At 41.4% G+C, this 24133-nt stretch overlaps 1 protein-coding gene across 4 annotated transcripts in view; it reads left to right on the top strand.

Moving 5' to 3' along the window:
* cacna1ib (calcium voltage-gated channel subunit alpha1 Ib) overlaps window positions 1-24133 on the top strand; it is a 439141-nt gene that overhangs the window by 115844 nt on the left and 299164 nt on the right. For all 4 annotated transcript variants that reach the window (XM_023954667.2, XM_078943263.1, XM_078943351.1 and 1 more), the window contains 2 exons: window positions 11829-11988; window positions 20436-20778. In XM_023954667.2, the coding sequence (XP_023810435.2) occupies window positions 11829-11988; window positions 20436-20778 (503 nt within the window). The remainder of the gene's footprint in view (window positions 1-11828; window positions 11989-20435; window positions 20779-24133) is intronic.

Genomic DNA, 24133 nt, shown 5'->3' with positions numbered 1-24133 from the left:
TCACTGAGCACACTGTCAGTTGGGGCCTTGAGCTTGATGTATTCACGCATCTTGGATGTTTCATCCTGGATAGTGGCTTCTACGCTCACTATTCCTTGGCCTCCTTCCTTGCGGCTAGCATACAGTCTCAGGGTGCTGGATTTGGGATGGAACCCTCCATGCATGGTGAGGAGCTTTCGTGTTTTAACATCCATGGTCTGTATCTCTTCCTTTGGCAATTTTATTATTACTGCAGGGTATCTGATAACTGGCAGTGCGTAGCTGTTTATTGCCCGGGTCTTATTTTTGCCATTGAGCTGGCTTTTCAGGACTTGCCTTACTCATTGGAGGTAATTAGCTGTTGCAGCTTTCCTTGTTGCCTTCTCCAGGTTGCCATTTGCCTGCAGAATTCCAAGGTACTTGTAAATGTCTTCAATGTCTGCTATTATTCCTTCTGGGAGTGAGACCCTTCCTGTGTGGACTACCTTGCCTCTCTTTGTCACCATCCAGTTGCATTTCTCGAGGCCGAATGACATCCCAATGTCAGTACTGTAGATCCTGGTGATCAGGGATCAGGGAGTCAATGTCACGCTCGCTCTTAGAATATAGCTTGATGTCATCCATCTGGAGGAGGTGACTGATGTTGGCCCCATCTCTGAGTCGGTATCCATAGCCAGTCTTGTTGAGTATTTTGCTGAGGGGGTTCAGACCTATGCAGAACAGCAGTGGGGACAGAGCATCACCTTGGTATATCCCACATTTGATGGACACTTGTGCAAGTGGCTTCCCATTGGCTTCAAGGGTGGTTTTCCACAGCTTCATTGAGTTTCCTATGAAGGCTCTTAGAGTCCTGTTGATGTTGTACAGTTCCAAGCATTCAGTGAAGGCTGGATGGATGATGAAGTTGAAGGTTGGATGGCTGGTGAGATTGTTGGCTGGATGACTGGACCGGTGGGCATTTGCTGCTTCGTCCAACCTCAATGGGGAAAATCAATTTAATAATTTAAATGCAGTTGTCTTGTTATGCATATCATTTTATATCTAAAAATATATTTGCTAAATTTAAACATATCACAATTTTACAACTTGTTTACTTATTTAGATCAGATATACATTTATTCCCCCACATTGGATAGATTTATTGTATTACAATTCCCTATAGAGAATAGAATAATACTATAAAAACTAAAGTTAATCAAATAAAAAGTGACAAATAAAGCAGCACAATGCTGCTGAAAAATGTATCACTATATACTGTCATGACACTCTTAGCATGAGGACCCAGACGCTGGAACCCAGAAGGATTACAGGTAAGTGTTTTTGATGAGAAAAGGATTTATTGTTTCTCCAGGGATGGTTGTGGTATTGTTGGAGGAGGTCCAGACTTGAGGACAGCTGGTGGCGTGGCTGGAGGGCTTAGTGTGGTTTGTGAGCCGTGGAGGCTTCTGGCTTCTTCTGAGCTGCAGAATGGCAGGGCGCGCTGACGTCACTCATGTAGCAGAGAGCAAGGATTAAAACAAGGCTGAGAGCAATGCAAGAGCATGAGAGCAAAACTGAAGACCAGGCTTAGTCACCATAAGGTTGTAACGAACTGGCGCTGAACTGAAGGATGAGGTCTCCTTTTAAACAGCATGGCAGATGAGGTGAGTGAAGTCAACTGGTGGTGATTAGGAGGAGCACGGCTGGCAGAGCTGGAGGGGTAGGAGTCTGACAGGCACCATGACATATACTGTATATCAGATTAGTCAAAAACTATTTAGTTATTTTTTCTACCTCTAGAAATAATGACAAATTTGAATGCACAAATCCTAGGAACAAACTGAGCTGAAATTATAAACATTTTCAGACAGAAATACTTACCATTGATCATAATTTCATATAGGACTTCCATTCGGTCCAGACACTTTCCAGCCTGATCTGTTAATTGCCACCTGGGGTGAATGACGTGTATGCCACGTGGATGTTTTTTTTCCAGGTCTGCTAATAAACACAACAACTTTGTGTCCCAGAGTATTCAACTTTTCCACCTAAAAAGAAAATTGTCATATCATCAGTAATGACTATGTGAAATACAATTTGTTGCTATCTCGTCCGGCCTTCGCAGATTTGGATGGTTCAGGAGGTCCAAAAATGAAATGTGCAGTTGGGAAATGAAAAGACAAGAGTCTGCATGAATTTTCAAAGCTTTTGCAGGTGGAGAAACACGACCCGTTAGGCTCTGAGGCTGTCCGCTCTCTCTGTCCCCAAGGCAACAAGGTTTTTTTATTATTCAGTAAGGGAAGAGGAAAACATGCGAAATATGTCATTAGAATAATGTGTTTTTGTCTAGTCGGCACTGCAGGTGTCGTGTTTCCATAAAAACGCCGGTACAGAAAGAAAACAGAGACCACAAGTCAAAAACAGGCCTACTGGTGACCTCGTCACCTATTATCTGTTACTGAGGGCAGGAATCAAGCATATTTCTGCAATGCAATAAACATGTATATATAGAATTCATTAAATGCATAATAAAAAGAACATAGAAAATGTAATTGACCCCCTGTAATAGATAATAAAAAAACCATAGAAAACATTATGGAACCCCTGTTCACCTTCACGTACCAAAACCGATGCCTCATCCAAAACATGTGCGTTGGTTTTGTTCTTCCTTTGGTTTTGCAACCAAGTCTCCTTCTTGGATTGAAACTTCTCCAGTTTTTTGGCAAGCCTTTGCTTCCTCTCCTGGATTGTTTGTGTTAGCTGCAAAGCTGTGATTGCAGTGGCAACAAAGACATGCAAATTATGCCAAAGTTTTGTTGTCGATCCTTGTGGCATCTTGACCTGTGAATATATATAAAACATATATAGAAAATATGTTTTGAAAAAAAACCCACATAAGTTCAATAGTATTATATAGTATAAATTTGATCGACTTGTCAAACAAACTTACATTTCTGTTCTGAAGTTGGACCACTGGATTTGCATTAATTTCCAGCATAAAAAAACATATAAACAAATAAACTTAATTACATGCTGTTTTTATCAAAGGTGTTGAAATTGGGGCACAGCAGATATTCCATCAATTGTATGTTTGTAACCTATAAGTTTAATCTTCCTGGTGTTTTTCTTTTAATAACATAAACCTACAGATGACTTATTCTTAGCTTTATTACTTCATATTTTATTTTAAATATTCAGTTCCTGCATTGTAGAATACACTCCTTCAAATCAAATTTGATATGACAATAGAAAACATAAAGTCATTGTTAAATGTGGTCAAGTTTAACTTTATTTAGTACCCCTGTTGAATTGAAAATGTACATGAAGTCTTTTAAGTCATGTGTGTGAAATAAACTGCAACTGCTTTACTCTTTACTGTAAAACTATGTATATAATAATCAGAAGTAGAAATTATCTTCAGATATACATTGACTTTATTTTCTATGTTCCACAATTGGTCAAAATGAAAGATGTTCTATTTAATAAAATGATTTGCTTAAAAAAATGATTACATAACAAAGGTGTCTATATAAATTGTAGTGTCCACTTTGAAATTCACAACTAGCTGTAAATTTAAACAACCAAGCACAGGTTTGTGGTACTAGGTTAGGTAGATTTGCTATTGACAATAATTATGTTTACTATGTTTCTCATTACTATGTACTACAAAGATCCCAAAAGTACACAGCATAGATAAACACTAACAGAAACCGCATTTATAGTGAGGTACATGGTGGCAGCAGTGTCAATCAGCAATGGGCATGTTACTTTGTAGTAATTAATCAGTTATTGACTTATTGCCAAAATGGTGCTTACCATTCTAGCATTTCAAAAACATTTTAAAAAGATTTTCTCATTACATTCTTCTCTTTATGTTAAAAGTAGTTGTCGTGTCTTACCCAAGTCTTTGTTTAGGTTCATACCAACAAAGAACTCCTGTTGATAAATGAGCTAGTTTCATTAGCTGCCACCGACCCGGGTGCCGCCAGAACCCGGGCCAGAAATAAGCTGATGTCACTCAACAGTATGACTCCGCCTCCTTATTACAACAATCTAGAGATATTTTGATATTATAAACTAAAATTATAAATTACAAAAGTAATACACTGTCATTAAAGTTAATTGTCACAAAAAAATACTTTTCATGGGGGGAAAAAGTGAGTTCTGCTTGACTGGTGTCCTGTGTGGGTTAGCTGAAATATTATATTAGCTGGGGTCTTAAGAGGTTAAAGAATGGATGGACAAGAACGTCCAGCAGCGTTCAACAGGCACATACAAATCCTTACTTATATTTGCTTGAAACACTACCAGTTTTAACTAAAATTGAATGTACGGATAATCAAAGTTAATGTTTTGATTTCTATACAAATAATATGGTCAAACAAAAGTCACGTGAAATAATTCTGTAAAAAATGTATGTATTTATTATAGCTATAGCAGAACTAATTTGTTAATATTTTAATAATACTTATAACCCTTGTGCTATCCTAGGCACTTTACCATAGGGAGCTGGGTCATCCAGACCCACTAAACAGTGCGCTGAACCTTTTTTCTTCAATGATTTGTGACTGCGTGTGTGGAGGGGTAGTCGCTGTGTTTACTCTGGCTAAGCTGCATTTGATGTGTGTATTGAGGGTAGATACTTTCCTTGAAATAAACACAAGTACAATACTTGCTGTTCTGTTGTAGGGAGAGGAGTGTGTTGGAAAATAATATGGCTTTAATTGCGTGTTTGTGTGTGTACGTCTTGGCAGGTCACTGTGTGGTGTGGCTATTTGACTCTCACCGTGAAAAAATGTGGCTCTTGGTGTCAAACTTGTTCGCCACCCCTGCACTTGACAGTGTGCTGAACCTTTTTCTTCAATAATTTGTGATCTTCACTGGTGTCCATGGATTACATGAAATCTTTTCACCTTTATCCACCTTTGTCATGGTTGGGAGAACACGTCAATGCAAGGGTGGGGTCATCTAAGATAGCACAAGGGTTAGATTGGGCACTGTAAAACTAAACAAACCTAAAACCACTGCAGAGCAGGCTAGAAACACTCAAACTCGAAATACACAGGAAATTAACCTATGGAGCAGCGCAGGAGGAAGGGAATGACAAGACTTAAATACATGCAGACAAACGAGACACAGGTGGAAACACTCAGGACTGATGGGGCAAGGTAAAACTCAAAACAACAACGAAACAGGAAACCCTACAAAATAAAACAGGAAGTGAAACTCAAAACATCACAGAACAAAAAGGAAACAAACCACAAGGGCAAAGAAACAAAAACCGTAACACTTTCGTAATAGATGACGCCGTTTGTTGCCATCTATGTAAGAAAAAAGAAAAAAAAAGGTTTATGCATACCCAGCTTTATCTTACCGGTGTATTTCAGACAATTTCAATAACTTTTTACTTGTTCCCTCACCAGCCTTGCAATACAGCTCATATTTCCTCTGTTTGATGCTCAGATAAAGTCCTTCGATGTTTTTTCAAGGTCACTTAGGAAGGGCATCCGGCGTAAAACATTGCCAAGTTTACCATGCAACTCGTTCGCTGTGGCGACCCCTGATGGGAAAAGCCGAAAGAGTAACAACAACAACTTTGACTAGTTGGTCCTTGTGGGGAGAAAAGTAGGCATAATTAAAATCATTTTAGGAACAAAAGTTGTTTTGACAGTTTGACTTGGGCCAACATTCTATAAAAAGGCATTCACGTGGAAGTTCACTAACATAGATGTCATTAGAACGGAAAAAAAACTATATATAATATAATAATAATAATATATATATAATATAATAATAATAATAATATATATATATATATATATAGTTTTGTTTTTTTTTTTATTCTAAGTTTCTCAGTACCTGCAGTCCAATTTTTAACATCCAACACCCATTGCTGGACAGTGTCTTCTTGTTTCGACAGCTATTTTGTTAGCTGATCAAGATCTGCTGATGCCTCAGAAATCCTTTGCACGGTCTGTCAAAAACATTGCAACGTTGTTGAGCAGTGTTTGAATGCAAGAAGTCCAAGAATCATGGAAAACGGATGTCTATTTTTTACCTTGATGTATCTTTTAGCTAGTGTCTGGTCAAGCTTTTCCACCTTCCGCTTGTTCCATCCAATTGCCTGTATCGTAAGGATGGCTGTGCGTACTTCAAGCACAACATATATTAGCCCAGCAAAACAAAAAAAAGATACATTTTCATGATATACTTACCAGCTTTGGACATGTATTTCGAACATATGGCTGCCCGAGACAGGAAGCTATTCACTTCCTCAACCTCCTCCCCCATTGTTATTCCTGCTCTCTTAGTTTTGTCCTCCCCACTGCAACTGCAACAAATGTGATTCCTGTCTGTTAGTATTCAGTTTAATATCTGGAGTGATAGTGCAAAAGAGGTTGGCAATCATTATTTCACACATACAGGAATGTGCTTTAGCATGCATGACTGAGAGGAAAGGACTCCTGTAGTTTAGGACAGTGGCGCACAACCCTCTGCAGATATGGTCAATATTTGCACACTACATCGGAGCAGAAAAACCCTACATTCTGTGCAGCAAGTTGTTTTTGAAGAAAGAGAGAATATGCAAAAATTTCTCCATGGAACATATTGAGTCCTTTCAACAAGATCCCGTGACAGCACACAGCAATCTCAACACCTTCCACATCCACTTTGCTGGCAGATTTGTGAGAGGACTCTCGTACTGCTACCCACTCGCCTGTGCCACACCTTCCCTTTCCAGGATTCTATTACAGATTACCAAAAATAAATACAAATTTGATTGTTTTATATTAAGCTACATGCAGTATATCATGGTCGTGATGACGAAACAGACCCAGTTGCTGAAACCCGGAAGGAGACTAGGACTTGGTTGTAAGTTTAATTAATATAAAACTTTCAAGGAATAAACGTAGAACACGAGAGACTGGTAGGAAGTTCCAGTGGGGTTTCCAGAAGAGCGTCTGTGGTACAGCGGCGAGAATCCTGTGAGCGTGAGGACGCGCAGTGGCGGATGATCCTGAGCGCAGCAAGGAGGACTGCATGGCTTGGGAAACACGAGACTTAGCTTGAAGCCAGGCATAAGCACCGGAGAGAGTGTAACGGACTGGCGTAGAATGCTGGGATGGATCTCCTTATGAAGGTCTGCTGGTGATGAGGTGATGAGGTGCAGCTGGTTCCAATGAGCAGAGTAGGGAGGAGGGAGGCAGCTGACAGAGGACCCGTGACACAGTATTTTCATTGCGAAAAAAGTAAGGCTTAAAAAGTGGACCTTACATGTCGCACCATGGATATAGTCCACAAGAGGCCACCTCTGTATCTTTTGCCATAAAAACACAGTCAAAAAATCTATCAGGTCTAATGGAAACAAAACACAAGTTAAAATTACATACATATCCATAGAAAGTTCAACATAACCTTGAAAATGTTTACCCAAACCCTGGTTGGCTTCTGAAAGTTTGCGGTTTCCATCCACTGCAACAGCCAACATGGAGGGGGTGCATGCTGGGCACTTAAAGCGATGCACCTGAGACAGCCTCTCAACTTCAAATTTGGCATAGGACCACTCCAGAAAAGATTTCTGCGTGGTGTCGCCACATATTTTTCCACTCTGGTTTAAAAAAAAAGAAAAATAAAAGGGAAAAAAATGAAAGATATTACAGTCGATATAAAACACAGCTGTTGCCTTAATTATGTAACTTACTCGACCAAAGACTTTAGTGCCCTGTTGAAGCTTCCGACAAAAGCATGCCTTGACATTCCTGTTGCAGTAATTTTAAGATCTTCATATGATGTGAACAAATCCAATGTATATAAAGTCTCAAGATGGACTGTGGCTGGCCAATATCCACTTTCAACCAAATCACTAATGCCAACATACCAGGTTTTTTCACAGGAACAGGTTACATTTGGCAGGGATAGGTTGTATCGTCCTTTAAAAGAAACAAATGCCATTGCATTAAAGTATCACTTTGAAAAGACAATTATTTTGAAACAAACAAAGAATACTACCATTCATTCCAATCAGAATCACTTGTTTTCCTGCAGAAACTTCTGTTTGACCAGTAGAGCAGTCACAGCAGGGAAGGCCGACAAGCAAAAAGAATGCTTGTAAAGTAAACAATTCATATTAGATAAAACATTCTAAAATATTATCTGCAAATGTGTTTTATTTTTCAAAAGGAAAATATATCTTTTTTCCTTTAAATATTTTTAACCAACCATTGTGGTTGGTTTCGATTGATTTGATTGACCAATTTAAAAGGCCCATGTGATTTGAATGAGACACAGACAGCCTTTCCCCCATTCTATCCTGATTGGCTTATTTTTTTTTTATTATGTTCCCCCACCCCATCACCAGGGGGTTGGACCACTTAGTCTTGTTCTCTGAATGGTAATGCCCAAATTGTTTCAAAATTTTCGCCCCAGAGTGCTATAAGTTAACAATTTTTCCAAATCTACAATTCCAAAAGCCAGTGCCCTAGAAATAACCCAGAGGTCTGCCAAAACAAGTGTGCGGCGATGCTCACCACATTGGCATGTTTAGATCACAATGCATTGCGTTTGAATGATTTTTTTTATGTAAATAGAATTTTTGAAAAGGATGATGTCCAAATACTTTTTAAAATCCAAGGTACCAAAAAATTCTTTCTATATACTATTCTATTCTGGTTCTTCCTACATTACAAATACAAATCCTGACTTGTACCGCTGTACCTACACCGCCGCGAAAGCCTGATGCCAAAACTTCTGTAGCCATCTTGTCCTTTTACTACTTACTTCCCTTTCCATTCCCTTCCCTTTGTTGTTTCAAAGGTGCAACAAGCAATGTGACCAGGTTTACTCACTTTTGGATGAAACAGGTTTCCGCCGCTGTCCTGTTCTACAACGTTTTGGCAAAGGATTTCCATACTTGTCCTCCTGAATCGACAATGGTCACCGGGCCTGTCCCCGTCGGCTCTGCAGCCGCAGGGTGTTTACATTACAAAATATAGAAATAATTTCATACACAATGTCACTGGTTGTATAAATAAACGTTTATTGATGTATTCTTTTTTTTATTCAAACTTCAATAGAATATAACCCACCTTGAATTCTTCTATAAGAGCGTCAGCGAGAAATAAAGCCGCATTGACTTTGTCCTCTACCGGCTCCATCGTGATTCACGATGCATTTAAAACTCCAAGAGGTTTAAATAGATAGTGGGTGTCACCCAGTTGCGCAACCCGTGGTTAGTTGCGCAAACCGTGGTAAAAAAAACAAGCCTGCTATGTGAAATTGTTTTTTTGTTTAAATTACTCAAATAGCATCTGGCTACACTAACGTTTAATTTGTTTTAACTAAAGATGGATCTGTAAATGTGAAGAACGTATAAAATGTAGCTGTAAAGGTAAAGCACGCGAAGTTTGACTGGTATTTGTATTTTCTATAAAAACATTTAGTAGAACTCATTACAATAAACCTAATCAATGTAGTGTCCATTTTTCGCAGTAGAAGCAATTAAAATGGATCAAAAGTCAAAATGAATAATCAAAGAGCGATTTTCCCCAAAACAAACGTTACGCTGTCAAGACTTATGGGTAGTCACGTGGTCAAGTCCTGTAAATTGTGAAATCAGTTTAGACAACTGTTTTAGTTAGGTATTATGCTCTGGTTTGTGAAATCTAATTGCATTTCTCTTTTGAAGAGCTGTTTTCTAATCAAAAATGAATAACAATTTGACACATTAATAGCCGCAAAGTAACCAGAGCTTCTTTCCAGTTCACCGGTAGCGTCCTTAGCTACCGCCATAGCAACATAAAAACGTTCCGTTGATACTATTTTGTTGAGGGAAATGAATGAATGTACGTTAAAACAAAACTATAGGTATCGAATACAATCGGAAGCTAGATAATGTTGAAAACAACTGTATGTTTCTCGCTAGAAAATGCATCAAAACAAAGTGTTTATAAATCCAAAAATTATAAATTCACATCAAAAATCCAGGCGATGTTTGCTATATTTTGGGTCCTTCCTGCTAGGAAACCTGTCAGTAACGTGACCCGCAGAAATAAACGAGATAAGAATATGTAGGTGTTGTAAAATAAATACCTTTCGCCCTGTGGACAAATGTACGTATAAAAGTTCCTTTTTTACGATTCAGAGTCCGAAAAAAAAAGTTTCACAGAGCAAAAAAAGCAAACTACAAACTACATTTTTATGAATGCTTTCTTAAAGTAAATGGTATATGTCTCGCTAGAAATGTTGTCAAAATAAAGATTAGTCTTCAAAATATCTTGTTTTGTGGGATGTTCCACCGAAAAATGAACGAGCATCCGCCATATTTTTTGTTCACGGCAGGCAAAACGTCACAAGTCACGTGATCCTAAGAAGGCTGATAGAAAATGACCAGGAAAATTAAACGTATTTATCTCACAATGTATGGGCCGTGTTTGTGAAAAAGCTACGTTTGTCCATGTCCATTCAGAGGTAGTAGGATACTGAAAGGAGGAGAAAATAGATACCTGGGGAATGTTAGGTAATAAAGTTACACAGGAAGTAAAACAAAATTGATGGTGAATATTCAGAATTTTAATGTTAAAATAAAAGAGAATCACAAAAGGCTTTTGGAGTAAAACTGGGAAAGCAGAAAGACAGGAGGCTGTGCTTAAATAGTAAGAACAAAGTCTGGTGGTTGGTCTTCTTGGCTCTTCTCTCTTTGTGTGTTGTGTGTGGTGAGGTCAGCTCTTCTTGCAATGGGGCCCCTGGGCATGGGGGACAGGCCCGACGCTGCGGGGGCTAAGGGACGGTTGTTTTATCAATCTACCCTTCTTGCTCATGACCACTAGAGTAATTGAAGGCATTTGGCATTCTGCGATGCACCTTCGGGGTGGAGCTTCTTGGCAATGGTCCCCCTCCCATTGGTTGCTGCACCCTTTATTGCACACACCCTTTACACCACAACAGTATGCACTCCAACACACACACACCTTCCTTCCTTTATTGGAATTGAATAACATATAGTAGTATTTGGATTGAGATTGTGTAATGCATTCCTTATAGTGAAGCATATGAGATTTGTATACCCCGTGTGAACAGCTAATCCAGATTTTCTGTAGAGTTGTTCACGTTGCCGACCCTTTGCTTTCAAAAGCCGAAGGTCAGGAGTAAACCAGGGTGCAGAACTGGAATAAGACACCGAACAGGGTTTTAGTAGAGCATGTGAATCTAAAATTTGAGGAAGTCCAGAGTTATAGAGAGTAACAAGCTTATCAAGAGTGAAAATCGAAAGATTACATCTATTTACAAACTGATCAATAGCAGTGAAGACTCTCTGTTTATGTCCTGAATATTACAAGTTCACTTGAGAATTATGCTGTGGGTTTGCAAAACTCCCCTCAGTCTACACTTGACTAAAGTTGTGTCTTACAACCATGTGAGAAAAATATTTTGGAAGCACTAATAGAGAGCTCATCCTCTTGGGTCTAATTGATGGCTCATCAATCAAAGCAATGTGTCAATATAAGAAGGTTCATACTCAAGTCATGTCAGAACAGTAGTTTTAATTTCATTACTGAATCCATTAGGCTTTGACCAGAGAAACGTGTGGTGAGGAGCACAAAGAGACTATCAGGAACACTGAGTGAACATAGCTTTGCAAATTTCATCTATCACAGCTTATTAATAGAAAGTAACCCCTGTAATAAATGAGGTAACTGTATTTTACTCTTCAAGATTGACTATAAGTACTCAGATTTTTTTAAAATAAAAAATTAAAACATCACAGGTTTGATTCTTGTTCAAAATTATTTAAATAGGTGTACAGTTAGTTGATCAAACTCTGAGGATTAATCTGTGCAGTATCTTGAAGTTCTGTCTGCGTCTCTCTGCAGGCATGCGAATCCTGGTGAACCTGCTGCTCGACACTCTGCCCATGCTGGGTAATGTCCTTCTTCTTTGCTTCTTCGTTTTCTTCATCTTTGGCATCATTGGAGTGCAGCTGTGGGCGGGGCTGCTGAGGAACCGTTGCTACCCGGAGGAAAACTTCACACTGTGAGTCGGATGAAACAATGTCATAATCCAGGATACTCTGTGTCTGTTTACATGAGAGAGTGTTTTATGTTTACATGGTGTCGATTATGTCTTACTCTACTGGAACTACTGCAGTGTGTGTGATGTACCAGTCCAATAACACATCGAAAATGCGCAGATGTTCTAAATACAATGAGGTATCACAGCCAAAAGATGTCATCTGTCCTCTCATCATATTTCAGTGTGAACATCAATTACATAATCAACTCAGTTTACTGGAATCACCATTGAGAGCAATAGGAAGGCTAACTCATGTTAAATGTTACATACTCATGTTACAGTCTCGTAAATGCTAATAAAATTACATTGACCTCAGTGGAAAAAGAAAATTATGCACAAAGCATATATTTTTATCGTCCACTCAATTGTACCACGTAATACTCAGAAGAATCTCAGAAGAATCTGTCAGTCAAGCATACACCAAATGCTTTTACTGATTGGTGAGTTTATAACTTGAATAACTTGCGATAAAGAAAAAATATAATTTAAAAAAAAAAACTTGGCTTCGCAAGACCATGTTAATAAAAGGTTTCAAAGCAAGAAAGGTTATTCTGAAATTCTGACCTATGTAATTAATGAGTAATAGCTGTTTATTTCTCACCCAATTTTCAAACCAAGTTCTTCCAGAAATAAATACATTTCATTCCTCCTCTTTCTAATGTTGTACTCCATAAAACATGCAGCCACTTTACATCGGTGGTTGCTTATTTATTTTGGTGAAATCATCAGAAATTCAGTTACTCTTCTGTTGCCAACTGTCATGACAGCAGCCGCCCCGCCCTCACAGCGGCTAATCATCTCTTATTCACTCCACCTTTTCACCTAGGTATATATTACTCCCACGCATTTCATTACGTACATCATCAACTCAGTTTAACATGGAGCAACATGGACCCAAAGACAGCGCATTGTTGAAGTCTCAGGTAGAGGGAGCTTTTCGTAACCATATGTGGATGGCTGAGTTTACATCTAACCTCTGCACAATACCTAAAAAACTCTCAGCTATAAGTTTCTCACTAACAACTCTTCCAACTATCCCCGTGCAATCAGCAAATGAGCCCAAAATTAATCCTCCAGATATAACATAGGAATAAGATGGGAATCCTGCATCATGTTGAAACTTCCTCTGTCAATATGAAATTATCTTTTCTCTAACGGAGTCCGCGTACCCCTCTGAAAGACTGAAGGTCTCCTATGTTATTTCCTTACTAATAGGTCGAGCAGCTCAATGGGCCACCGGTGAGTGGTGCCGGGAATCAGTTATCTACTCCTCCTACAGACAATTTTCAGAGAAACGCAAGGAGATTTTCAAACCTGTAAAACCCCACTGGGAGGCAGCACGCCAGTTAACGAAGATTTGTCAAGGCAAAGAGACTGTTGATGATTACATCATACGTTTCCATACCATAGCAAGCAATATTGAGGGAAATTATGACACCCTCTATGACATATTTTATGAGGGTCTATCGGATTGTGTTAAGGGTTAGTTAGCAGCACGTGAACTCCCAAGACATAATAATAATTTAATGTCATTTGCAGCTTGTATAGACAGACGCATTCAGGAAGGAGGAAGGGAGAGACATCAAAGATCACGTACACCCAGGTTTTCTCATGAACACCAATCTTGTTTCTGCCCAAAGCCATCTATTTCTTCAGGACCCAACAACAGTTGAGCCTATGCAGTTAGGCTGCACTCGACTTTCCAAGGAAGAAAGAGACCGTCGGTTCCAACAGAATCTCTGCTTCTGTGGTTCCCCAGACCACTGAATAGGGAACTGTACAGTAAAAGGCCTGGCTCCACACGAAAGGAGGAGATGCGTGTGAGCCTTTCCCTGTCTTCCCCCTCCCAACACAATCCAAGAAAGATTGCAAATTTCCATGTCAATATTCAGGTACACTCAGAAACTGTACTTATTGACTCTGGGGCAGACAGTATTTTATGTCCGAAGAAATTGTTAACAAGTGGGGTGTCAACGTCAAAGACATTGATGGACACATTATAACAAACAGTCATCTGGTCACTGAACCAGTGAAAATGCAAATGGACTATCACTTTGAGTTTGTTAGATTTCATGTCCTCTAGAAACTGATATTAATGTAATCCTAGGCCTGTCCTGGTTACAACAACATAATCCACAGGTTGATTGGCGGTCAGGTCGGTTCTTGACCTAGGATGCGGGCTGCTACAGTAACTGTCTTGGCATTATCGAAACAGTCCTCAGATCACAACAAGACCACAGGTGACAAATACCCAAATCTCAAAGAAGATGGGGTCTGAGACCATGTATTGATTACAGAGGGCTCAATGAGATCAGATAACATGCTTTGACATAATCCGAGAAGACATTTTTCTTGGAACCAGGAAGCAGAGTCAGCTTTTCAAGAGTTACAGAACCGCTTTACTTCAGCCCCAGTTCTGATTACACCTGCACCCAGAGGACAATTTATTGTGGAAGTAGACTCTTCTGACACGGATTGTTACCATCCTCTCTCAACGGAGCCAGGACAACAAAGTCCACCCGTGTGCTTTCTATTCCCCCCGCATGTCCAGTGCTGAGAGGAACTATGATGTTGGGGATAGAGAGTTGCTGAATATCAAGGATACCCTGGAGGAGTGTCGTCATTGGTTAAAAGGGTTTGAAACTCCTTTCGTCATGATCACAAGAATCTGGAGTACCTGAGAACAGCCAAGAGAGTTAACTCCCACCAAGCCCGCTGATCCTTGTTTTTTAACCGGTTTATTTCTCACTATCCTATAGACCAGGTTCATTGAAGACAAAGGCTGATGCACAGTTACGAAGGGAGGACTGTCCATCACGGGAGGAGTCTCTAGAACTCATCTTGCCAGTCTCTGCTCGACTAGCGGTTATCAATACTGATATAGAGGAGGAGGTCTGAGTTCAGTATAAATTCAATATAAATTACCACTCTAAAATATTGACTGTAATATTATTTTTATTAACAAAAACTTAGTGTGTCTGCATTATTTTTCTTTCTTTGAGACTTTGTGATAGATTGGTGCCTGTCTTATGACTTTTCACTTGATTACTGGGACCTCCATGACCACAAACAGGGTAGAATAGACAAGGGAACTGCACGGATTGATGGCTTAATATACAGAAAATAGACATGTTGTCACTGGGTTGTTAAAAAATAACTTAGGGAATTGCTGTTTTTTATTTATTATACACTGCACAAAAATAAAGGGAACTCCTCAATGTCACTCCAAGTCAATCATGCTTTTGTGTAATCAAAATGTCCAATTAGGAAGCAACACTGACTGACGAGAAATTTCACATGTTTTTGTACAAGTGGAATAGACAACGGGTGGAAATAATAGGCGATTAGCAAGACACCTCCAATGAAGAAGCGGTTCTACAAGTGGTGACCACAGACAACTGCTCCATCCTTATGTTTTCTGGCTGATGTTTTGGTGACTTTTGAATGCAGGCAGTGTTGTCACTCCAGCAGTCCCATGAGACGGTGTCTACAACCCAAACAAATGGCCCTGGTAGTGCAATTCATCTAGGACAGCACATCAATGCTAGCTGTGGCAAGAAAGTTTGCTGTGTCTGTCAGCTTAGTGTCTGGAGCATGGAGGCACTACCAAGAGACATACCATACCACCGTACATCTGGAGATGGATGTGGAGGAGGTCGTAGGAGGGCAACAACCCTGCATTAGGACAACTACCTCCTCGTTTGTGCAAGGACAAACAGGAGGAGCACTGCCAGAGTGCTGCAAAATGACCCCCAGCATGCTACAATTGTGCACGTCTGCTAAAAAAATGTTAGAAACAAACGCCATGAGGGTGGTATGAGGGGCTAACGTCCACAGGTGGGAGTTGTGCCCACAGCCACCACTACAATGTCTGGTTGGTTCGCCATTACCATCCTATCAGTCTGGATCTGGAAGTCCCAAAGGATCTTTACCCTCTCATTCTCTACCACCTTCGGAGGTGTTTCCCATTTTGACCTTGGGGTTTCCAGTTCATATTCTGCACACCTGTTCCTGTATATTATTCCAGCCACTTGATTGTGGCACTCCATGTATGCTTTACCTGCCAGCATCTTACATCCTGCAGTTATGTGCTAGATTGTTTCAGGCGCTTCTTTGCACAGCCTACGCCTTTGTCTTGTCTGGTGTGGTAGATCTGAGCCTCTATCGCTCTGGTGCTCAGGGCTTGTTCCTGAGCTGCCAGGATGAGCGCTTCAGTGCTGTCCTGTAGGCCAGCCCTTTCTAGCCATTGGTAGGACTTCTTGATATCAGCCACTTCAGTTATGGTCCGGTGGTACATCCCATGCAGGGGTTTGTCCTCCCATGAGGATCTGTCCTCCAGCACTGTATCCTCTGCTCTCCATTGCCTGAGACATTCACTGAGCACACTGTCAGTTGGGGCCTTGAGCTTCATGTATTCACGCATCTTGGATGTTTCATCCTGGATAGTGGCTTCTATGCTCACTAGTCCTCGGCCTCCTTCCTTATGGCTATCATACAGTCTCAGGGTGCTGGATTTGGGATGGAACCCTCCATGCATGGTGAGAATCTTTCGTCTTTTAACATCCTTGGTCTGTATCTCTTCCTTTGGCCATCTTATTATTCCTGCAGGGTATCTGATAACTGGCAGTGCGTAGCTGTTTATTGCCTGGGTCTTATTTTTGCCATTGAGCTGGCTTCTCAGGACTTGCATTACTCGTTGGAGGTATTTAGCTGTTGCAGCTTTCCGTGTTGCCTGCTCCAGGTTGCCATTTGCCTGCATAATTCCAAGGTACTTGTAACTGTCCTCGATGTCTGCTATTGTTCCTTCTGGGAGTGAGACCCCTTCTGTATGGACTACCTTGCCTCTCTTTGTCACCATCTGGCTGCATTTCTCGAGGCCGAATGACATCCCAATGTCAGTACTGTAGATCCTGGTGGTATGGATCAGGGAGTCAATGTCACGCTCGCTCTTAGCATATAGCTTGATGTCATCCATGTAGAGGAGGTGACTGATGTTGGCCCCATTTCTGAGTCGGTATCCATAGCCAGTCTTGTTGATTATTTGGCTGAGGGAGTTCAGACCTATGCAGAACAGCAGTGGGGACAGAGCATCACCTTGGTATATCCCACATTTGATGGACACTTGTGCAAGTGGCTTCCCATTGGCTTCAAGGGTGGTTTTCCACAGCTTCATTGAGTTTCCTATGAAGGCTCTTAGAGTCCTGTTGCTGTTGTACAGCTCCAAGCATTCAGTGATCCATGTGTGTGGCATTGAGTCATAGGCCTTCTTGTAATCAATCCATGCTGTGCACAGGTTGGTATGTCGTGACTTGCAGTCTTGAGCGATTGTTCTGTCGACCAGGAGTTGGTGTTTGGCTCCTCTGGAGTCTCTACCAATGCCCTTCTATGTGTTACTCATGTGCCTATTTATTGGTTGCAATGATGCCTGACATGAGCTTCCATGTTGTGGACAGACAGGTTATTGGCCGGTCGTTGGATGGGACTGCACCCTTTGAGGGATCTTTCTGGATCAGGATCGTTCGCCCTTCTGTTAGCCATTCGGGGTAAGTCCCATCTTTTAGCAGCTGGTTCATTTGTGCTGCCAGGCGCTCGTGGAGTGCGGTAAGCTTCTTTAGCCAGTAGGCATGTATCATGTCAGGGCCCGGTGCTGTCCAGTTCTTCATACCTGAGACTCTTTCTTGGATGTCTGTCACTGTAATGGTTACTGGATACTGTTCAGGGAGGTGTCGGGGTTGCTTAGTGTTCATTGTAGACATGATCTTGTCTCCTATTGAATGGATGCTTCGAAACCCACAATCAAGGCTAACTGCCAAACAACTGGTAGCCCAAACCTCTAACATCCACAAACGGCAACTCCTATCACAACTTGAGATTGAAGCGACACAATACAATACGACGGGAGAGCCAGAACAGCAGGTCAGAGAGGACGCTATACCACACTCCCACCCTGAGCTTGGGTACACAGCCCCAAAAACTACAGATATGCTGAGCGAGGCAGCATCTGACCTGAAAGACAAGATCATGTCTAGAATGAACACTAGGCAACCCCGACACCAGCTACAATGGTTAAGTGATGTACCGCCTGAAAGTCTTCTGGAAACTGTGAATGAAGAATTAAGGGCAATTCCTACCACAACAATCACAGAAACCAATGAACTGGTTTACACTTCAGCAGCAGTGATCCTTGAGATGCTTGGCTACAAGAGCAACCATGGAAGAAAACAGCACCCGCCATGGAAGCAACAGTTAGAGGCCAAAATCAAGGCAACTCGGAAGGATGTGAGTAAGCTGACAGAGGCTCAAAGAGGTACAATGAGAAAGCAAGTACCTACGAGATCCAGCCAGATGCCCATACCCGAAGCACTGGAAACTGCTAAACAAAGGCTCCTAGCCTTGAGCAGCCGCCTAAAGAGGTACACAAGAGACAATGAAGCCAGACGGATAAACAGGCTGTTCTCAACTCAGCCTGCGAAAGTGTACGCTCAGTGGCAGGGTCAAAACAGCTGAGCAGGAAACTGAACAGTGCTGGAAAAACATATGGGAGAAAGAGGCAGCACATAACAGCAATGCCCAGTGGCTGGTCTCTCTGAGAAAAGAACTTAGCAACCTCCCTGAACAGAATCCAGTAACCATCACAGTGGCAGACATCCAAGAAAGAGTCTCAGGTAGGAAGAACTGGACAGCACCGGGGCCTGACATGATACATGCCTACTGGCTAAAGAAACTCACCGCACTCCACGAGCACCTGGCAGCACAAATGAACCAGCTGCTAAGAGATAGGACTCACCCCGAATGGCTAACGAAAGGGTGAACGATCCTAATCCAGAAGGATCCCTCAAAGGGTGCAGTCCCATCCAATTACCGGCCACTAACCTCTCTGTCCACAACATGGAAGCTCAAGTCAGGCATCATTACAACCAATAAATAGGCACATGGATCAAAACATGAGCAACACACAGAAGAGCATTGGCAGATACTCCAGAGGAGCCAAACACCAACTTCTGGTTGACAGAACAGTTGCTCAAGACTGCAGGTCACGACACACCAACCTGTGCTGGGCTGAGCGGCTAACTATCTAACAGAAAGTAACGTCACAGTGAGCTTTGGAGGGAGCACGTTTTTTCTACAAGAGAAGTTAGCAGCAGTGTTGCCAGATTGGGCGGTTTTGGTTCTTAATTTGCGGGTAAAAATGGCTTTGTTTAATTTGATTTAAGGCACTTTTAGGGTCGTTTTTTTTTTTCCCTCATGAAAATATAATAGCGGACTACGTTAGGCAGGGTGGCTGTTGGAGTTATATGTACTGAAGCTCCATGAACGCCAGAGACGCTTAATGGACCGGGCTTTGTCATCTAACCTGTTCTTGAGGGTGTGCAACGCCCCGCCCCACCTCTTAGAATTTGTGTTCTTTAAAGCTTGATACCGGGCCGCTTGTGGGAGGAGCTACCAGTTAAAGTAATAGTCTGATCGCTACATGGAGCTTTGTATGTGTTTATCAATGCATGGTAGACACAGACAATGTGGAGAGATCAGGTTTATTAGTTTGAAGAGTTCTACTTGGTAATCATGTTTCCATGTTTGAGTTCATAAAATAATCCCAGAGAGAGTCTCTGCTTCAACTCCCGCAGTGATAGCTGCATCTTAATCTGACGCCCGTGCTTCCATCTGTGTTGTGTGTTGTGAATTATTGTGTTGTAATTATTGTGTTGTGTTTGTGAGTTATATGTGTTATGAGCTGTGTTGTTCTGTAAGTTAATGTGTTGTGAGTTAATGGGTTGTGAGGTAAGTTTTGTGTTGTGTTGTGAGTTAATGTGTTGCGTGGTAAGTTAATGTGTTGTGTTGTGAGTTAATGTGTTGTGTGGTAAGTTAATGTGTTTTAACCCTTCTGGGCCACCGTAGTCGTTTCCCTGTACACCGAAGAAAATAAGTTTTTCACTCCAGTCAACTTTGCAATTAATTTGTATTAAAATTTCTATTACATTATTGAAAATGGATTTGACTTCTATTACTTCATTTCCCGAACCAGCGGTCAAAGACCTTTTCTCCTTCTGGCTGTCGCATACCTGTCTGAGCTCAGCTCTTTGATCTCAATTTATAATAGACAGCAAAAAATTACAACAGCAAGATGCATGAGATTTGGACCACTTGAACATTTTGCGCTAAGCTCCTTCCAACAGAAGAAGCCTCTCCCTGTTTGTCCAAGAACGCGCGTTCATGGACCTTTGTGACATTCTATTTAGATTTTTTTTTTACAGCTTTAAGTTTTATCATGTGCTTTTTTTGATTTTTTTTCTTACAGCTTTAAGTTTTATCATGTGCTTTTTTTGTTTCTTTTTCTATTTTGCAGATAAATGCACAGTACAAAATCATTCCACTCATACTCTCATCTTGATCTCTTTTTCAACTTACAGCACCACCGGTATCAGCCTTCCTCAGGAATATTACATGCCAGATGAGGATGATGAGCGGCCCTTCATCTGCTCACTGCCCATAGACAACGGTATCATGTCCTGCATGGATGTTCCAGCGCGCCGTGAGGGAGGCAGGGTGTGCTGCCTGGACAAGGACGATGTGCTTTATCGACAGTTACTTGGTCTGAGCCCTGAACCGCTGACCAATGGAAGTGTCAGTTTAGCCGGACTGTGTGTCAACTGGAATCAGTATTACACCAGGTGCCATACTGGAAGCAGGAATCCCCACAAAGACGCCATAAACTTTGATAACATCGCATATGCGTGGATTGTGATCTTTCAGGTTGGTCTTGCATTGCCTACCAACTACAAATTATTTGAATTTTCATATTTTGTCCAAACACTTTCTGAGCTGGGTTTTATGACTCTTATTAAAGGAACCATTTAGTCATGAATATATTAATGTTCCCAGATAAAATATGAGTCATTTGAAAATCTGCAGTACAATTAAAATTGAACTTAATGTATTAGCTAAAATAACAGAGAAAAGCTGTGACTTTGTCAGGTTTTTTTTCTTCAAAAAAAATAATATGAACATAGTCGAAACAAATACCCATTTTCTACTGTAGTTTTGGTAGCATGCTATAAAATGATTTCCACAAAACTTAATATCCCCTCTGACTCTTAAATGCCACAGTGCATTTAAGAGATAAAGCAATCCAAATGTGATAATTGCGGAGGTGTAAAATGTAAAGTTGCAAATAGTCATTCCTGAACTATTAAAACTAATACTATTTAACTTCAAAAACGTTAGTCAAAGTGCCAACTTTATAGTAAACATTTTTGTTGTTTTTTAGGAGATGGTACTCTTTTCCTCTTTAAATTTTTCTTTTTTGCTGCTTTCTGTTTGCATCCCTCCTTTGGATTAATTTATAAATAAGGTAGAAAGGGTCAGAAAAGTTAAAATAAAGTGGTTTTCAAAAACTTATTTTGGCTCAGATTTAAAAGAGTTTCATTATGGACACTCTAGAGTTATCTAGATCACTGTGAATTGTATTTTTAAATTTGCATTTTTCAAGTACTTTTAGTCTTTGAAAAAGAAATAAAATAGAACGAGTGAAATGCAGTTCTCACAGCATTATACTAGTTATAAAACAAACAGAATCTTTTGAAAAAACATGTTCCACGGATGAGGGTTATCTCTGGGTATGGATCCACAATGCTTGTTTGGTCCAAAGGATGTTCCCTGGTTAGGCTGATCATTTTAAATTATACAGAAAACAAATATACTGTATTTTCCACACTAAAAGGCTCACTTTATTAAAAAAAAAAAAAAGTGCTTCTTTTAGTCTGGTGCGCCCTACTGTGTATATGGATTCATTCTGTGTTTTATTACTGATACTAATGCGATTGTTAGAGGTACACTGCGCTCTGTCAAAATGTATGGTATGTTGTTATTGTAAATAGAATAGAATAGAATAGAATGCCTTTATTGTCACTATACACATGTACAATAACATAGTAATAAAATAATTTCACAAGAAAGAAAAATACAATTTACAAAAGTACAATTTACAAAAGTACAAAATGTACAATCCAAATTTTTGATGAGTGGGTTTTTACTTTCCGCAGAGGTAGGTAAAAAATAAAAACTTCTATCCCCATGATAGCAGAGATATATTGCACATGATGAGATAATATTGCACATAATGTGATGGTGTTGACATAATGAGATGCGCATAGTGAGAGAGCAGAAAGAGAGAGAGAGAGGCATGGGTGTGTGGGTGCGTGCGTGTGGAGCTGTCAGTGAGTGCATGTTTGAGTTCAGGATGGTTATGGCTTTGGGGAAAAAACTGTTCTTAAGGCGGTTTGTCCTTGCTCTGATGTACCTGTAGCGCCTTCCCGGGGACAACAGGTCCAACAGTCTAGAGGCAGGGTGGGAACTGTCTTTTATTATCTTTCCAGCTCTGCTAAGACAGCGGGAGGAGTAGATGTCCGATAGTGAGGGGAGGGGGGAGCCGATGATCCTCTGAGCCACTTTGACTACCCTCTGCAGTCTCTCCCTGTCCGCCATGGTGCAGCTGCCGTACCATGTTGCAATGCAGTACGTCAGAAGGCTTTCAATGGATGTACGGTAGATGGTTGTCAGCAGGCTGGGGTCCAGCTTTCTGAGGACCCGCAGAAAGTGGAGTCTCTGCTGGGCCTTATGACCTCTTTGATGTTTTCTGTCCAGGAGATGTTGTTGGAGAATACAACTCCCAGAAACCGGAAGGTGTGGACCCTCTCCACATGTTCTCCGTTGATGTAGAGGGTAGCTGGGTCGGTGTTGTGCCTCCTTAACTCCACAATGATTTCCTTGGTTTTCTTGGTGTTCAGAGCTAGGTTGTTGTCTGAGCACCAAGCTGCCAGCTTCAGGACCTCCTCCCTGTAGGCTGCCTCGTCTCCCTTTGAAATGAGTCCGACGACTGTGGTGTCATCAGCAAACGTCACGAAGAGGTTGCTGTCGTGCTGCAGACTGCAGTCGTGGGTGTAGAGGCAGTATAGGAGTGGGCTCAGCACACAACCCTGTGGGGAGCCAGTGCTCAGTGTGCGTGTGGAGGAGAGGTGGGGGCCCAGCCTCACAGCCTGGGGCCGGTCAGTGAGGAAGTCCTTTATCCAGGCGCATGTGAGGGGGGGCAGCCCTAAAGTGTCCAGTTTTCTGATCAATATGTCCGGGATGATTGTATTGAAGGCAGAGCTATAGTCCGCAAAGAGCATCCGGACATAGCTCTGCTGCTCCTCCAGGTGGCTCAGCGCTGCATGCATGGCTAAGGCGATGGCATCCTCTGTAGACCGGTTTGTGCGCTATGCAAACCGGTGGGGGTCGAGGTCTGGGGGGAGGGTGATCATTGATATGCTGGAGGACCAGTCTCTCAAAGCACTTCATGATAACTGGAGTGAGCGCCACCGGACGGTAGTCGTTGGGGCTGGAGATGGGAGATTTCTTCGGCACTGGGATGATAGTTGCAGACTTCAGGCAGGAAGGTATCACTGCCTGGGCTAGGGAGAAGTTGAAGATCTCTTTAAAGATAGGTGCGAGCTGAGGAACACATGCTCTAAGCACTTTGCCAGGAACTCCATCTGGGCCAGCTGCATTTCTGGGGTTCACTGCTAGGAGCGCCTTCCTGACGTTGTCCTCAGTCACAGTGAGTGGCGTGATTGGAGAGGTGGAGCTGGTGGAGCTGGATGGGATTGGGGGTGGGGCTGGAGCGGCAGAGTTCTGTTGTTTTGGAGCTTAAAAGCGTGCAAAGAAGTTGTTCAGCTCCTCTGCTAGCGTTGCATTCAGATGGTCTGTAGATACATGACAGCCCCTGTGGTTGGTGATGTCATGCATGCCCTGACTGTGTTTTTCAAGTGATACAATCAAGGTTGGCAGTTAGCATAGTCACAGTGATGTCTGCTTTAGAAGTATCAGTATGTTTTTAGTTTTTTTATTGTTAGCAAAGTTGAAAGTTACAGGTTTTGTGAATAAGCTAATCCGGCTGATGCGTAGTGGAATCAGACTGGGGCTGGGAGTTAGCGTAGTCACAGTAGCCTAGCGATTATTTTAGTGGTATCAGTCTGTTGTCTTTATGTGTTGCAAACAAGGCTGGGAGTTTGGGGTAATGTGAATATGCTTACTTGGCTACTACTTCAAATGTAACTAACATGTAGGAAAC

Source organism: Oryzias latipes, chromosome 1, assembly GCF_053564925.1.
Source record: "Oryzias latipes strain Hd-rR chromosome 1, Olatipes_Hd-rR_3.1".
NCBI lineage: Eukaryota > Metazoa > Chordata > Actinopteri > Beloniformes > Adrianichthyidae > Oryzias > Oryzias latipes.
Note: the sequence above shows the minus strand (reverse complement) of the source record. Positions and strands in the feature narration are given on the sequence as shown.